We start from the raw sequence: 18,342 nt of genomic DNA on the forward strand, positions 1-18,342 counted from the left end.
TGTCACAAGCACCATCCAGCAAGCGTTAGTATTACACATACAAAAGTAGCCTGTTCTAATATGGGGACAAATACAATTTTTTCAACTGTTTTCATTCCTATCTAAAAAGCATACAGTTCTATGTGGATATTTTCTAAGTGGAACATCTTTAATATTATCCACCTATATCTCTTGAAATGTAGATATTTTTTCATATGGACCTAGTATAGACCTGGGCGTGTAAAATCTCCTGACTAGTTTACCCAACATGTTTAGAACCATTTCCATTTCACACATCTTCAGTGTTGTTCATGTACATTTCATACGATTTACTATAATGGAAAACAAACAATGTGGAACTACTCTCCTGAAGTCAACCAAAATATTGTGTTACAGTTCCCAATAGATGGAAAGAACCTCTGTTCAGTGCCTAGTCCCGTGGCTGATCACAAAGCATCCACCTCCATTTATTCAGCTTGCCTGTTAGCTATTTTGCTACTGGCAGGTTTTACAACTTATTAAAACCTGGAATCCAAGTTGGTATTGCGTCAATGTGAACACTCCAAAATAATAAAAGGGGGTAACAAAATACTCTCAAAATAGAAAAACGATTAAAGATGATGCTTCAGTCAAGCCACACTCCTCAGTCTATAGTGCTAACTTTGCTTTTAGTGCCCCCCAAAAAGCCTCTTACTCAACTTGTGCCTCTGATTCCTTTAATAGTGTAGTTTTTAGTGTTTAATTTATCTTAATGATATTTAAGTGAATTTGGGGGGAATCCAGAAAAATGATTGACAAATTGGCAACATTGGAAAAAGCAGTCCTCTAAGTTATACAGAGAGCAGCTACACACAATGGGCAACAGCCCTGCAAGCTTCCAAATGAGCCTACCCCACTAGGGTTGAGAAATAAACATTCAAGCACATTCATTCACTGCCTTCTCTTCTAAGGCTGTCAAAAAGAGGAGTAAGTTAGAACCAAATTTGATGATGGATTTTATTATATATAGACACTTGTCCAGGTTGGAAATAGAGTAAGACCCATCAGCTCTTTTCATATAGGCCTCCAAATAGCTACCAACTGGCAACAATTTTTATTCACGGCCAGCCAGAGATAGATTCTCATGAGTAGTTTCAGAAGGTTCTGTATGCTATTATCTGTTGCTAGTGACAGCTTTTTTAGTATATTATGAAAATGACTTACTAAATAAGGTAAGTCTGTTAGGCTCCGTCTGAAGAAGAAAGATAAGTGGACTGCTGGTACAATATTTCACTGAACATTGTTTTATTGAAATAAACATCTAGATCTGAAACATGGCCATTTCATTGCTAGACTGAATGTTGGATAGCTTGTTTGGAGATGACAGTGCTTTCTAAAAGTCACAGCAGCATGAGAGGGCCTGATCCTGCAAAAGATCCTTGCATACAAATTCTACTGAAGTCAACCGAAGTAGTCCCAAATACAGAGTGGCAAAATCAGATTTAGAGGAGGGATAGATTAATCACCCAGTAATTTCTTGTTTAACAAATTTAGAGTAAGTGTTTTGATTGTAAGAAAAATTAGTTTTTAAAGTTTTCACTTCAGCATTTACACTCCATATATAGGTTTTGCAAATAAAAAGTTTTCAAAATACTAAAAAGAAAATCAATATTGTCATTATTTTTAAAGTTTAATAACAAGGTTTACTTTTAATTTAAACATTTCTTTGCCATTCCACAAACTCAGATCTGACAGTATTGTGTTAGCTACTGCATAAATAAAAGCATAAAGTAAACTGACCAGCCTAGTTTCACCATCTAAGCTGAAAAAAGGAGCAAAATGTTTATGAAATGAAATTTAAGAGTATACTTAACTAGAGACTGAATTAAACCCAGTCACCAGATCCCCATATTCCAGAGTTCTGGGGGACATACAAAACCTGAACCAAGATCCAAAAGTTGTATATGGTTGCTATTCAAATATTTAGACAAACCAGATATCCAGATCCAAACTTTGGGGTTCCTGAAATCTGGATTTGATTTTTGAAGCCAAAATCTACCTCCACTCTAAATCATTTCTGCTTCCTTTCTTGATATGTTACATATTAAAGAATGATTTTTAAATAAAATTTAATGATATAAAATTATCAAACAAAATATTGACATATAGGAGAGATGAAAGGTCCAATCAATATTTTTCCAACTAATATTTTTCTGTTAATATCAGTACTATTTCTTCTGTTTAAAAGAATTATTGGAAACAGGAGAGATGTGGCATTACATGAGCAGATTTTTCATTTTATCAACACACATTTCAAAAAATAATGATATCAGAAATATGTACTGTTGTCACAGGAAAGTTAGACATCTGGCGAAGAAAGAAATAATCTTTGTAAAAGCAGCCAACTTGATAGCTAATTTTCTGAAAAGCTGCTAATACCTGATAACAAGTGCCAAGGTCTTTTCCATTGGCTGTGAATGACAACATTCCAGTACTCAGGTCAACAAGGCATCCAATTTCTAAATCAACATTACTGCGATTTGATCTCTGGGAATTACCAAATGTGTCTCCACCCCAAACCATGTAGCAGTTACTGCGCTTCACACTGAAAGAAAAATATCAAGAACAATGAAAACTAATTATTTGTGCGAAAGCTTATGCTCAAATAAATTTATTAGTCTCTAAGGTGCCACAAGTTCTCCTTTTCTATTTGCGGGATTGTGACTGATTAAATATAAAGATGTACATATATTAAGATGTACATTAAATAATTTTTTTTCACCAATAACTAGAAATTCTGAGGGAGAGGTAAGATTTTTTACTGTTTTGTTGTCATAATGAAGAAAGAACATCTTAAAATATAAAGGAACTTTGTTTTACTGATCACTGTTTGTACTGACCATTTGTCAAATGAACAACAAACTTACTTTGCAAAGCCATTTCTCACTTGTCCTGGTGTCTTTACTTGCACTTATACCAATGAATCAATATTCGCTTGGACATGATTCAGTTTGGAAAGACCCTCTCTAATGTTCTTTACAGATTTCAAAAGCATGAATGAATTTCTTACTTTTCGGAATGCCACTCAACTGTGACATGCCTGATTTGGAAAGCATGAGTTCACTTGTAGTGATTATTCAGGTGTAACAATGAAAGGAGGAGAGCTGGGCAAATTGTTAGTTGAAACATAATGCCCTCTATCGGACTTTAACAGCACCACCTAAAATTTGTTAATTAACAAATACATGATTTAGTGACTAGTTCCATCTAATACTTGAATTTAAATGAGCATTAGAACATGATCCATTATTACTTCAGTTTCATTCATCTTTGTGGATAATAAAGTAAAATTCCATTTCAACAACAAGTAAATAGCTAATTTAAAAAATATTCTTTAATAAGTGATATGCAAGTCCCCTACCTTTCGTGAACCCTGCCTCTTTCATCACCTAAAGTAACTGTCACTGTGCTATTTTTATTTAGGTCAAAATTTTCACTGTAAAAGTGGTAGTCAGGTGTTACCCAGCCAACCCAGACAGAGGATGGGTCTTGACCAGCAAATATTCGGACTGAGTAATAGTACTGAAAAGAGAAAAAGTAGTGGGTCAGTGACAGAAAACTGAATTGTATTATGAAGACAAAAATAAGAAACATTCTTAACAAATACAGGAAGAGATCATCAGACATACATTCAGATTTAAAAAAAAGCACAGCTACTGTGAATATTGCCTATGGTTCTTAAAAGTATGTTTCTGTAAAAAAGCAAAAATAAACTCTGAAACATGAGAAAATGGTATCCCCTTATATAGAAATACTACAGTTAGGAAAGTAGTAGTAGTACTACAATAAAGAAAAAATAATCCACAATAAAGACATGGTTTAGATATATATTTAGAAGCAAACATAGGCACCAAATTTTAAAATTTTGGCCAATGTGGATACACACAAATAAAATCACTAGAAAGTATTTTCCGGGCATTTTCAACAGACCCTTTTTAAATGAGCATATTACCATGCAGCAAACATTAAGTAATGAAAGGCATAACTGAGCATATTTACTTACTGTTGTAGTGTGAAGAGCAGTCTCTTGGTTCTGTTTTCTGGAGGAAAAAAGCAGCATTGTAGTAATTTGGTAGTGTAAAGCATTAAGTGACACTGTATATACATACATATATATATATATATATATATATATATATATACATATATATTTTTTGAATACTTGAAATAAATTGCTCATATGGATTAGTTTCTGTTTGTTGGACACAAACAACAGAACTTTCATGCCCGGAGTCAATGGAATGCAACAACCCTTTCTAGAGAAGATCAAGGAAGGAAGGTGATGCATATGTGATCATTCCCATTGACACGAGGAAGAACTGTAGAGAGAAATATTTACAACAGCCAACCAAAGATAAATGGTCTTTTTCCTTCCCTGAGCATATTTATTGCTGCATTTGCAGTACACATGAACTAAGAAGAGGAGTAGAAATATGAAATGGGGTGGGGATTATATAACATAAATTCAAGATTAGAGGGTAAGTAAAAGATTCTGGCCTGGCTTTCAGAGGTGCTGAATCCCTGGAAATCCTGCTGATCACACTGGGATTTTTGAGTGCTCAGCACGTCTCAAAGTCAAGCCAATAAATAACTAGAGCCCTCTTGCTACATTTCTTTGGGTATATTCAATTCTTGTTTAGATATCTAGTGCTCTACAGAAAATTTTTGTTTTAAGGTTATTTAAATCTTCACATTTAAAATACTGTGCTTTGTTAATAAATAAAGAACATCAGTAACATAAATCCTATAAAATTACAGTGTGTGGAAGGAAAATGAATGGGAAGTACTATATGTAAAAAAGAGAATAATGGAGAATCGTTTATTAAATTTCGACTAGAAGACTATTATTATTAGATTATTAAATATAAATCTAACCTTTTTTGGAAAGCATCAGCAGATACACTTGTCACACTAGTGCCATAGTTAAAGGATGAATGGAACTCAATGGGCATGCTCAAACGGCAATATATCATGTCTGCATTGCTGTTTTGTGTGCCAAATGTCTTGTGGGTCACTTTTAAGCAAGGTGGGCTGTCAATGGTTCCATCGATTCTCGTTATCTAAAAATCATAAAAATAATATCAAATTCATTTATAAAACTGAGAAACACATTATGGAAATTTTATATTAATTCATGCTGAATTCAGTTGACCAAGAATTAACTTATAACGAACAGGTAGCTGTTTAAACTGTTTCATCCTCACAAAACAAAGTCAAGCCAAATGTCCAGTAGAGAAAAATCCAAGAAAGACAAATATTATTTGCATTGCTAATCTCTTACACTCATAATTCAAAAGGTTTTTTTTTTAGATTCTCACTTTAATTTTAATATAGAGTCCCAATGACTTCTATCTTGATGTATGGACAAGGTGACTGAACAGACCCTCAACAAAAGAGGGCAGATAAAAAGGATAAAAAAGTAAAAGGTAGAAAATATAAATTTGGATACAAAAGAAGTTTAAAATAATCCACAGTTGGCATGCTCTGAGTACCCAAATGACTGTAGTGCACCAATATGAATGAGTAATACATACATAAAGAACAATAATGAACATCCACATGGGGTGACAACACTACCATAAATGAAGTGGGAGACAGACAAGGAGATCATCTGAAATTTTAGCCAACATTAGTTAATGTAATCCTAGGATACACCAGGTGAGATATTTCCAATAGCAATAGAGAAGAGTTACCACCATTATACAAGGCAGTGGTGAGATTTCATCTGGAATACTGTGTGCAATTCTCATCTCCCATGTTTAAGAAAGATGAGTTCAAACTGAAACAGGTGCAGAGAAGGGCTACTAGGATTATCAGAGGACTGGAGATCCTGCTTTATGATAGGAGATTTAAGGATCTTAGTTTGTTTAGATTAACAAAACAAAAATAAGGGGAGATATGATTGCTCTCTACAAAATACATCAGAGGGATAAACACAGGGAGGAGGGGTATAATTTAAGTTAAGGGCGAATGTTGGCACAAGAACAAATGGACATAATTTAGCTATCAAGTTATCAATATCAAGTTTAGGCTTGAAATTAGATGGTTTCTAATGATCAGAGAGTGAAATTCTGGAATGGCCTTCCAAGGAGAGTAGTGGGGGACAAAAAACCTAACTTGTTTTGAGCTTGATAATTCATGTAGGGGATGCTATGATGAGATTGCCTACAATAGCATATGACCCATCCACGACTGCTATTAGCAAATATCTCCTGTGGCCAGAGATGAGACCCTAAATGGGGAGGGATCTGAGTTATGACAGAGAATTCTTTCCCAGATGTGTGGCTGGTGGGTCTTGCCCACATGCTCAGGGTCTGATCACCATATTTTGGTTTGGGAAGGAAGTTTCCCCCAGGTCAGCTTGGCAGAGACTCTGGGGTGTTTTTGCCTTCCTCTGCAGTGTGGGGCATGGGTCACTTGCTAGTTTGAACTAGAATAAATGGTGGCTTCTCTGTAACTTGAAGTATTTAAATCAAGATTTGAGGACTTCAGTAACTCAGCCAGAAGTTATGGGCCTATTATAGGACTGGGTGGATGTGGTTCTGAGGCCTGAGATGTGTAGGAGATCAGACTACACCACGACGGTCCCTTCTGGCCTTAAAGTCTATGAGTAATAGCTTTATTATATATTACCTTATGACAGTCAGTATCACTGATGATTTAGTCTTGGCATGACTAAATCAACAGTTTAGAAACAGGTGTCTTCTTAACATGCAATGTTACCTCAATATGAGCATGATTTTTTGGCACGTTGACAAAAGTTGGTAAGCGTTTGCTAAACCACATAGCAACATCTCGATTCATGTTGACAGCAAAAGGTTCAAAACCCTCTTGAAGGCCGCACATGGTATAATACTTGAAGGTGCTGGCATTCATTCCAAGGTTCATACGGCCAATCTGAGACAGACCCAGTGAGCAAATTGGGACTAAACCTAAATAAATGATAATACAGAAAACAAAACACAATTTACCTAGAGAACACAAGCATTTATTTTGGATTCTATCCAATGTAAATTTAACCTCAGTTCATTTAAGAATTAATAAAGGTTAACATTCCGATACATGAACATGGGTGAAATTCATCTCTGTCGTGAGGGCCCATGCAAGGCCACATCACTTCACTTATCCTCCCTTTTAAGGACTTCAGTGGGGCACAGTTGCTGCAGAGGGCTTTGTGTTGGACCTCTGCACCAGGATGAGGTTCATCCTTACTACAACATTTATGTAAACAAGCAGATAGTTATATCTGAAACAAACATGAAAATACGTGAACTTGAAGAGGTGGCTTAAGATAGGTCTACACTGCAAAGGAAGACCCATGGTGTCAAATCTGAGAGCCTGGGTCAATTGAGTCAGGCTCACAGGGCTTGGGCTGCGGGGCTAAAAAATAGCAGTGTAGACGTTCTTGCTCAAGCTGGAGCCTGGATTCTGAAACTCAGGATGGAGGTTGGATCTCAGAGCCCACTGCTATTTTTAGCCCCACAGCTCAAGCCCTGTGAACCCAAGTCAATTGACCCGGGCTCTGAGATTCAGTGCCACAGGATTTTCTTTGAAGCATAAACATACCTTTAGGGGTCTAACCATCAGGTTTGAAAAACCCAAGTTTGCTTGAACCAGTCATTCAAATACAGGAAGGATCAGCTCAGTTCTTAATCGTTCTGAGGCAAATAAAACATAGGTTCATACAGCTTACTGAATGGAGATATTTAAGGTGCAATCTTAGTACTCAAGGCCATGTCTGCACAGTGTGAACATTAAAAATCCCACATAGTTTTCTGTAAGGTCTCACTGGGTGTCCTTGGCCAAAATTTCCCTTCACCCCAATGTGTGGTAGTTGGTTGCCTAGCTCCCACACCTATGCCTGTGTGTGTTTTATTGTCTTGTAAAGTCCTTTGAGTGCCACTTCTTCAGGATGAAAAAGTTATATACATAAAATTACCACTCACACCTCCAAACTTATTTTAAGCAAAAAATCAGCATGAATTTCTTTGTGAACAAAAATACAAACTGAATTCAAATACATATCAAATATGCAAGGGAATACAATTATCTACACAGCCAAAAAGCAACACAAAGGGCTGGGCCACAAACTTTTTCCAAAACCCTAAATAAGACTAGATGGACTTGATATTTGTCTTAAGAATTTTTTTGTTAAAGGCCTTTCACCGTTTCTCCTTAGGGTCCCAACTTGCTTCTGGTGCACTCAGAGTCAGGCTGAAGACCAATGGGAACCGACCCAGGAACTCAACTCCCTATGTATTAGCAGGGCTTTGATGCCCTTCATGGTCCCAAGTCCTGCAGCACTTTTCTTGTGGACCTTAAAAACTCTATAGGAGCATGTAAACTTTAAAAGAATCACGGTTCCACAAATTAGCAACCCTCCATCTGCTGAGTTTATCAAGCCCATGAGATTCAGAGCTCATGGATCTGGGGAACATATAAATATGAGAAGATCTGTATGCTCCTACAAAGCTTCTAATGTGCTCAGGAGAAGTGCTGTGGTGTTAATAACAGGTCTTAAAAATACTCCATAATGCACTTGCTCATACTATTATCATAGTAGTGCCCAAAGGTCCCACGGCTTCTTTGTGCGAGGCACTATACAAGTACATAGGTAGATATGGCTCATTCTCCCAAAGAGTTTACTGAAAACAAGATATAAGAAGCGAGTGTAACAAACAATAAAAGTGAAACGGGGAGGGAAAATGAAGGTAACTGTAATAAAAGGGATTTGCATAGGCTAATAACATGCAATTTGATGGCTCTGGATCATATACATTTTTAAAATGTAATTATCATTTAAAAAATTCCCTATGAAACCATAACCCATGTTCTCTCTACAGAGAAAGTTACCCTGGGCTTTATGCCTATTTTATTTCTCGTTTCTTTTCCTTTCTTCTCTACAGGCTGTCCCCGAACCTCCCCTCTACCCAGTGATGAGCTGCCAAAATCTTAACAATGGATTCCCTCCTCACCCCACGAGGGGGTCGTTGCCCACCCCCCCCCAGGACCCCTGCCCCATCCACCCCTCTCCCCTGTCCCCTGACTGCCCTCAGAACCGGGCAGGAGGGTCTCGTGGGCCACCATAGTAGGTGCCCACCCCGCTTCGCGCCTAAGAGCCAGAGGCACCTGCTGGGGGGCGAGGTGGGGAGTCCCAGCGGTGCTTACCTGGGGCAGCTCCCAGGAAGCATCCAGCAGGTCCCTCTGGCTCCTGGGGGGGGAGCATAGCTGGGGGGGAGCAGCCGCTCCCCCACTAATCACATCAAAAGTGGCGCCTTAGGCGCCGACTCCCTGGGTGCTTCGGGGCTGAAGCACACCCATGGAGAAAATTGGTGGGTGCAGAGCCCCCACCGGCAGTTCCCCACCCTGTGCCCGGCCCCAGATCACCTCACCTCTGCTCTGCCTCCACCCCTGAATGCACCGCCCTGCTCTGCTTCTCCGTCCCCTCCCCCAGCTTCCCGCGAATCAGCTGTTTGGCAGGAAGCCTGGGAGGGCTGAGAAGCAGGCAGTGGCTTCCCGCTCAGGCCGAGAGTGGTGGAGGTGAGATGGGGCGAGGAGCAGTTCCCGTGTGCCCTCCACCCCCGGGTTACCTGCTGCAGCGTGGGCGGCCCTCCTCGCGCCCCCCCCAGCTCACCTCTACTTCCCTGGGCCTGAGCGGAAAGCTGCAGCCTGCTTCTCAGCCTGCCCCAGCTTCCCACGTGAACAGCTGATTTGCGGGAAGCCGGGGGAGGGGGCGGAGAAGCAGAGCGGGGCGGCACGTTCAGGGAGGAGGCGGAGCGGAGATAAGGTGAGCTGGGGCCGGGCTGGGAGCTGCCAGTGGGTGCTCTGCACCCACCAAATTTTCCCCTTGGGTGCTCCAGGGCTGGAGCACCCATGGAGTCGGCCCCTAAGGCGCCACTTTTGGCCGGTTAAATTTAGAAGCCCTTTTAGAACCGGTTGTCCCTTGCAGAACAACCAGTTCTAAAAGGGCTTCTAAATTTAACAACCGGTTCTAGCAAATCCGTGCGAACCAGCTCCAGCTCACCACTGCCTCTACCTAGCATTATTAGTTCTTTTTATAAAAATATAAATGATCCCCACAACTCCTTGGTACTATCAGCTCCTCCCCTCCACATAAGCACTGAAACTTCTCTCCGAAGTGTATGGCCCAACACGGAGGTGGGAGACCACTCAATCCCAAGGGTGCTTTCTGTGGGGAGGAGATGGATCCTTGCAGGTATCAAGTACAAGAGGGCAGAAAGTCCTTTCACCATTCACTGTAGAGCAGTGCCCCTCAGAAGTCAGGAGGAACTTTGGGTTCATTTGAGTCGTAGAGGAAAGTACGGTTTGACCAACTACGGTGTCAGCCCTGGAGTCTTGTGTGATTGCATAGTGCTCAGTGAATGTGTGGTAAGAAGCCCAAGTGGCCGCCCTACAAATCTCTAATATTGGAACCTTGTTGAGGAATGCTATTAATGTAGAAACAGATCATGTGGAATACGCTCTGATGTGTGTAGGAGGATCTGTGTTCCGAATACAATAGCACTGTTGAATGCATATGGAGATCCATTTAGGATCTCTGAATGGATATTGTGCAGCCTTTTGAACGCTCAGTAGTAGAAATGAAAGTCTAGGATATTTCCGGAAAGGGGTTGGTCCTTTACAGGTAAAATGCTAATGCTTGCCTGATGTCCAATGTATGCAAGACGGTCTATACTGGAGTCTCATGAGGCTTGGGATAGAACGTAGGAAGACGGAATGGTTCATATGAAAGGATGATATTACCTTCAGTAGAAATTTTGGGTGCAGACATAGTGTGACCTTGTCTTTGAAGAATATTGTGTAGAGAGGATCAGCCATGAGCACCCCAATCTCACCCGTCTGGCGGAAGTAATGGCGACCAGAAAGGACACTTTCATGGATAAATTCAGCAGGGAACAGGTGGGTAAGGGTTCAAATGGCAGTCTGCTGAGGCATTTCAACACCAGATTGAGGTCCCAGACCGGGCTAAGTTGGTGAACTTCTGCGTAAATGTTCTGGAGACCCATGACGAAGCATTTAGTAATTGGGTGCATGAAGATCGAGTTTCCGTCAATCTCATGATGGAACACAGTAATAGCCACAAGATGGACTTTGATCGAGCTCATTGCTAAACCTGAGTGTTTCAGCTCCAGGAGAAGAATCTCTTCAATTTTTGAAAATAAGTATTATGCGTGGTCACTTTCCTGTTGTTTAGTAAAATGTGTTTAACTTGTTCTGATAAGTCTAGTTCACCATGACGGAACCATGGAGGAGCCACGCTTGTAGGTGGAGTTTCTCCAGATTTGGGTAAAGAGTGCAACCATTGTTCTGAGACAGCAGGTTCGGACAATGAGAGAAAGCTCGAGGGGCGCTGTGACAGGGTTGGGACTTACCACTGCAGCACCTCCTTCTGTTCACACTGGGGATTAGCTCAGTTCATGCGGCATGCCCTCTGCCAGTTGTGTCCCGTCCATCTCTCGCCCTCAGTTGGCTTCTCGACCCACGTTACTCTCAGCTCACGGCGTCCTCTTCAGGACACTGCCCTCCAGCAGTTCCCCCAAGTCCACACTCGCCCCCTTTTGTGGGGGGGGGATTAACAGCAGTCTTTTCTCTTCACCCCAGCTGCAGTGGCCAACCACATCCCCAAAGTCTAAGCCCTTCTATTAGGGGTCGGGTGCAGTCTGCTATGGCCACTCCTAATGGCCAGGTGTAGTACAAGGGGGAAGGGGGAGACCCAGGCCCGCCCTATACTCTGGCTCCAGAGTGCCCTCTGGTGGCAGCCTCTCTGCCCTCCTTCGCTCCCCTTGTTCGCCTCTCTTCTCTGGGCTGCTTCCCCTTCGGCCCGCTTGCACCTTGTGGGCCCTTTTATCAGGGCCTGCAGCCTGGCAGGTATTGGGCTGGAGCTCTCCTCAGCTCCCCCAAGCCTTCCCAGCACTGCACTGTCCTGGGTGCTGGTCTCCTTCACTCAGGAGACAGACCTTCTCCCTTCAGAAGAGACTGCCTGCTCCCTTCCTGGGCAACCTTTATATAGGGTCTAGCCTAGCCCTGATTGGCTGGCTGTAATACTGGCCCTGACTGGCTCTCTAACAGGCCTTCCCTGATTGGCTGCAGCCTTGTGCAGCTGCTCTGGCCTGTTGTAGCCCAATCTGGCATGGGGGTGGGGTACCGCCCCACCATAGGCGCATATCGCCATGTGCATCAGGTAAAGGTACCATGCTTATCTGGGCCATGTTGGGACTATGAGGATAACCTTGGCCTTGTCTGTTCATGTCTTGTACATCACGTGTGATACCATTGGAATCAGTGGGAAAGTGTACATGAGGTGTGCATCCCATATGATGAGAAAGGCGTCCCCCAGTGACCAGGGTTCCATTCCTGCTCTCGAGCAGAACATTGCACGTTTGCTGTTCATTGGGGAGTGCCCCACTTTTTAAAGGTTTGATGAGAGTAATGAACACTGCCCCTAAGCTCCGTCTTCAGCCAAGGAAGGTTGAGAAGGAACTGGAGGGTTCGGGTCATGCACGCGCTAGACGTGGCACCAACAGTATGGCGAAATGCCAACTGCGCATGCACGACCTGCACAGACACTGCTACCATAAATCTCCGATTGATGGCACCAGGACACACCTGAAGTGGAGCACCCACAGGGACAGCACTCAAAGAAGAAGGCATGGATTACTTGATGATTGCCTTGTTCTGTTCATTCTCTTTAAGCATCTGGCATTAGCCACAGTTGGAAGACAGGACATTGGGCTAGATGGACCATTGATGTGACCCATTATGGCTGTTCTTATGTTTTTATGGTATCAGGAAGAAGCACAGTGAGTAGCTGTGATTGGCAATGTGAAAAAGTAGTAATGACTATTACACCATGGCACATAAAAATGCAAAATGAAGGTGCAGGATGAAGAACTGTCTGAATTCACATGAGACAAGTTAAGTGTTTGAGGAAATGATTTTGTGTAGAACTAAATAACGAGGGTGCCACCAGAGACTAAAAAAGTGAGAATAAAAATTGCCAGATAATTACTAATCAGCATGAAGTTATTACCATTGCAAGGACACTACATTCTGCTTTACATTTTGGGGAAAATGGCAATAAAACCAAGAAAGAACAATTAAAAATGCCACTTGGGTCCTCTTTGACAGAACCATATAGTAACTGTTGCTCTATAAGGTGGGGTGAGAGAGAGGAAGGAAATATTGCATGGTTTTTTTAATGAACCATGTAGAGGCCAGGGAAAAGGGAAGTTGAGATGAGACAGGCAGAGGCTGAAAAAAATGCATAAACTGGAGCCAAGTCAATATTCATCTTGTAAAAATTGTTGTATTACTGCTGGTGCAGAATAACATATATGGTTAGTGAATGAAATAATCCCAAATGTAAAAATGTTCTCTGACCACATGCGTGTAATCTGCATTGACATGAGTGATGATTGTGCATGCTCATGAAAGCAAAAAACTAATTATATAAACAGCAAACGCACTCACACTTTGAGATCCTTTTGGATGTAAGGTGTTAATAATGACTATCATAATTCATTATTACTGTTCAAGTACAGTTCTGTAAAGGAGTTCACATAGCAGTGCTTGTGGAAAACTACTCACATAATCTGCCTCTTCATGACCAATTGCCTAACTAATGTGCATTGGTGGTCCAAAGAACGATAACAGACGTAGTCTGTACTAGTAGACAGCCATCTTACAACACGTTTTATTAGGTTGATGTATGGCACTGCCTGAAGGCTTGCATCAGAGGCACTGGAAATTTTTAAAAGCACTGACAAAACTATTAGACAAGAAAAGACTGGCAGCCTGGGAAACTGAGAACCAAAGGGGACCAAAACTGGTTAAGTTTGTAACAGTTGGTGATAAAAAAACAGGAAGCTAAAAGTTCCCAAAGGGAATTCCAGCAACAGAGGAGAAAGTAAAAGAGGGTTTCAAGAGGAAGCACTTTTATATATATATATATATATATATACATATATATATATATATATATATATATACACACACACACACACACACACACTCACTGCAGATGTCATGACTACTCTGAGACCAGACTAGTCTGTATTTAAAAATAAATAAATGGAAGATATTAAAGTCTGTAAATGTCACAGAATTAACGGCTGTATCTTTCAGTCAGGCTGATAAGTGAAAAATTTGGTAAGTAAATGCAAACATCAAGTTCACTCCATCATCCCAAAAAACTCAGGCTAATTGTACTGAATATTCCTATGTAAAGGGGCAGAAGGCCCCCAAAAGTCCAGGAAGAGGTTTACAATAATGGAGGGTGGGAGCATAGAGCTCATCAGCTCCCTTCCCCCCGCAGTTGGCCAGAGGGAGGCAAAGAGACCAAAATCCACATTCTGAGGCATGCACTCTGCTTCTCTCCTCCACAGCTAGTCCAATCAATATTCCCATTTGGTGAGACTGCTGGAGAAGGGGTGGGCATTGTAAGGATTTCAAAATAGTTTTCTGTGTTTTACTTACGATATCCCTTCTCAATAACCCTCTTCAGCATAAGCAGCAGGATGCTCTCTCTGCTACCCATGACAGCTTTGTTCTCAGACGCCAGGATTGACATTTGGCTTTGGGATATTAGGATTGGATCAGGCAGGAAACAGAGAAAGGAAACAAGTGGCTGGTGTGCAGCAGGAAGAAAGATTAAGGTGTTGCAACACCCCTTGGTTTGGGGTCCTTCCCAAATGGGGAAGCCCAACCAACTGCCCATTCCTCCGCCCCCACCCCAGTAGCTGTGAATAGTTATATGGTGGAATCCCTATGATTTTGCACTGGATTCAGTGAAATGCCTGCTTTATGAGGGACAAGGTGAGTGAGGTAATATCTTTTATTGGATCAACTTCTAAATAAATAAATAAGGAAGTAAATAAATACATACATAAAGATATTATCTGACCCATCTTGTCTCTCTAATATCCTGGGGCCAACATAGCTACAACTACACTACACTGATTTATGAGAGAGAGCCTGTGGTTACACAGCAGGCCCCCCCAATGCTAAATTAATAAAGTTGTGGCCTGTTGCTTAAATCCATCCCTTTTTCTGTCTTCAGTCAACTGTATGTCCTGATCAATTAGTTTCAGCTTAATGTCTATTCAAAATCAAAGCTATTTATAGTAGTGTTCACAAACTGTGCAAACCAAAGGAGGCAATTAGTTAACAGAATAGTGTAAAGATATTTTTATGATAGAATACACCACAGTGTTCATACCCAACATATTATTGTACTAATCTTTGTACAAAGTATGCCTTGTGAGGTATCATTTAAAAACTCATAATTTGCTGGTCAATATTATCATGGCAAAATGCATGTAGCAGTTATATGTGAAGTTATAAACATAAATTGAGACTGTGACTAAAAGTATGTTTTCCAGATAAATCTGTGGAGTGGACAAACCAGTCCCTCAGAAACAAAGAGAAGGTTGACAAGGCTGATGGACCATTACCTGCTAAGTGGCCATTCTTGGCAGGAAACGGGGCAGGGACACAAATCTACACTTTAGCAAAAAATAAATAAATAAACCCAAAAAAACCCCCACAACAACAACCAGCAGAGAATATCCTTCCACACAGACTCTTGGTCTCCTGGGTCCCAGCTGGAAATGTTTGTCAAGAGGGGGACTGAAAATATAAAAAGGAGGGACAAACACCCTAAGACACCTCTCTCTTTCTCCCTGCCCATCACGTTCTCTGCACCTGAAAAGACAAAGGACGCATCCGTTGGACTCTTGAGGAGGGGTCCTGACCTGAGAGTTTGGTCAGAAATCTGCTGAATCATGTGGTGAGAAAACTTTGTTTTGAATCTAATATAGTTTGTTAAATTAGGCATTGGTAAGTGTTTTTTCTATATTTTTCTTCTAACCATTTCTGACTTTTATGCCTCATTACTTGTATTCACTTAAAATCTCTCTCTTTGTAGTTAATAAACTTGTTTTATTGTTTTATTTAATCCAATGTGTTAAAGTTGAAGTGTCTGGGTAACTCCATTTGGGGTAACAAGTTGTGTGCATATTATTCCCTGAAAGGAATAACAGATTCAGTATATTTGTACTGTCTAGGAGAAGGCTAGGCAGTACAGAACATACATCTCTGGGGCAAAAACTGGAGCTGGGATTGTGTTGGAGGCACCCTGCAGTAATCTTTAAGGCTGGTAAGATCCCAGGTGTGGTGGCTGGCTGCACCACACACAGATGTAGCTGGGAGTGACTTGCATGCTGGAGGCTGTTTGTGAGCAGTCCAGGTCGTAGGTTACATCAGCAAGGCATTGTAAAGTGCACTCGAGGTCACAGGGCAGGGGTGACACAGGTACTCATTGGTATGGATTGTACCTTGGTATGACACAATTTTAATTAGCTTAATGTTATCTTTATTAACTCTCAGAAGCATGAAACTAAAATCTGTTTCCTTACTGATGTTTTACTTTCCTACTTCATTCACATGTGATTTGATCAATATGCACAGACCTTCAGTAATGCATTTCTTGAGACCTCCCCCTGTCATACATACATACATGGAAGCTGATCCTGAAAATGCTTACTAGTATGGGTAGTCCTTATTCATGAATAATGGACCTAAGAACCACCGCATTATAAGGACTTTACAGATATTTATTAAGTGCTGAAGGTCCATTGAGTGTCTAGCAAGCTGAAGTGTATCCCTCTTAACTATACATTGATCAAACTTATTTCACCTTTCAGTGAAAAACTAGAATGAAAACATTAACATTAGTAATATAATTTGATTGGCAATAATCTTCATTGCTTAACATGAAAGTCATAGAGCCATTTTGGAAAATGTGTATCGAAAATAAATCTTTGTAAAGAATTTAAAAGAACAAATTGAACATACGGTTGTCCCCAAAATTGCTTTCATTGTGCAAGCCCCCACTTTCTACTAAAATTTATAAGTCTAGTTCTCACTGACATACAATAAAATATCAAAGTGGTTCAAGTTTATTTTTTCATGTGATATTCACATTAACCCCTGATCTGGGAGTACATTGTTTTCTTTAACCTTTTATTTAATTAAGTTTAGTTATTTATCATTGTTGATTTGTGGTTGTTTGTTCTTATCATTATTCCTGGTGAAAGGGATGATTCAATACTGCAAGTTGTTTGAAACCCATTTTTCTATTTCCAGATCAGGGCTTGCAGAACCCTTTCACCACAGTGCCCTCAAAGGAATTAATAATCTTTTCATTAAATTTCAGGCTTTACATTGCAACATAACAAGACAAGTAGCTGATAACTGCCCTTGATCCTCAGGAAAAACCAAAAGGACTAGGCTTGGGCCATTCAAGCACAAGGAATCAGCACAATCATTTGGCAAACAAAAGACTAGATGGGCAACAGCAATGGATTCAACAGCAAGTAAGTTTCCCCATTGCTTCTCACTCAGGTGAAGGGTCTGAGATGCTCTGTTAGAGCTGGGTGCCAAGTATATGAGGAATCCCCAGCCATGAAATGGGAAAAAGAAAAGGAGTACTTGTGGCACCTTAGAGACTAACAAATTCATTTGAGCATAGTGAGCTGTAGCTCACGAAAGCTTATGCTCAAATAAATTTGTTAGTCTCTAACGTGCCACAAGTACTCCTTTTCTTTTTGCGAATACAGACTAACATGACTGCTACTCTGAAACATGAAATGGGAAGAGGCAGATTCATCTGCAACAATACAATTTCAAACTTCTCAATTCATTTTAAATCTGTAGTACAACATAATTTTCTCCTAATTTTTCTTATATGCTTGCAGTATAACTTTAAAAACAATAGGATTCAACTTACCCTTTTCTATTTCAAAGTCTGCAAAGGCAAGTTCTGAACCTTTATTGGTTATAAGTAACTCCCCATTCAGAGTAAAGATCATGGACTTGTCATCTAAGTTTATCATACAACCAACGACATCTCCTGGTTGCCAGTTTCGTCCAAAGAATCCACTGCCTAGATGCCAACGCTGGCCCTAAAAAAGAACAGAAGCTCAGAATTAAAAATACAACACACCCGATTTGCTGCAAGAGAGATTCAAAGCAAAGGGGAAAAAAGGGAAGCCAAGACTCATTGCCAATCAGTGGGTCTATATTGCATATGATAATAGGGTTCATAAAATTCTAAATAAGAAAATATATCTTAATACTGTATATATGAATAATTTGTAAATCTAAGATATAGTTTTAATTAAATAATTTCATCAGTGGTGGTGGGACTGTACTCTTATTTCTTTGTTTTTATCTACTGCTTTTCATATAGAGATCTCAAAGAGATTCATGAACATGAAAGAATTAAGCCCCAGAATACTCCTT

The 18,342-nt window shown here is 40.6% G+C and overlaps 1 protein-coding gene across 1 annotated transcript in view; it reads right to left on the reverse strand.

Moving 5' to 3' along the window:
• RYR3 (ryanodine receptor 3) overlaps positions 1-18,342 on the reverse strand; it is a 529,369-nt gene that overhangs the window by 324,372 nt on the left and 186,655 nt on the right. The window contains exons 27-32 of the mRNA XM_043516837.1: positions 17,828-18,002; positions 6,742-6,950; positions 4,894-5,078; positions 4,022-4,058; positions 3,380-3,540; positions 2,398-2,563 (exon numbers count right to left, since the gene is read on the reverse strand). Of these exons, the coding sequence (XP_043372772.1) occupies positions 2,398-2,563; positions 3,380-3,540; positions 4,022-4,058; positions 4,894-5,078; positions 6,742-6,950; positions 17,828-18,002 (933 nt within the window). The remainder of the gene's footprint in view (positions 1-2,397; positions 2,564-3,379; positions 3,541-4,021; positions 4,059-4,893; positions 5,079-6,741; positions 6,951-17,827; positions 18,003-18,342) is intronic.

Source organism: Dermochelys coriacea, chromosome 6 (assembly GCF_009764565.3).
Source record: "Dermochelys coriacea isolate rDerCor1 chromosome 6, rDerCor1.pri.v4, whole genome shotgun sequence".
Lineage (NCBI taxonomy): Eukaryota > Metazoa > Chordata > Testudines > Dermochelyidae > Dermochelys > Dermochelys coriacea.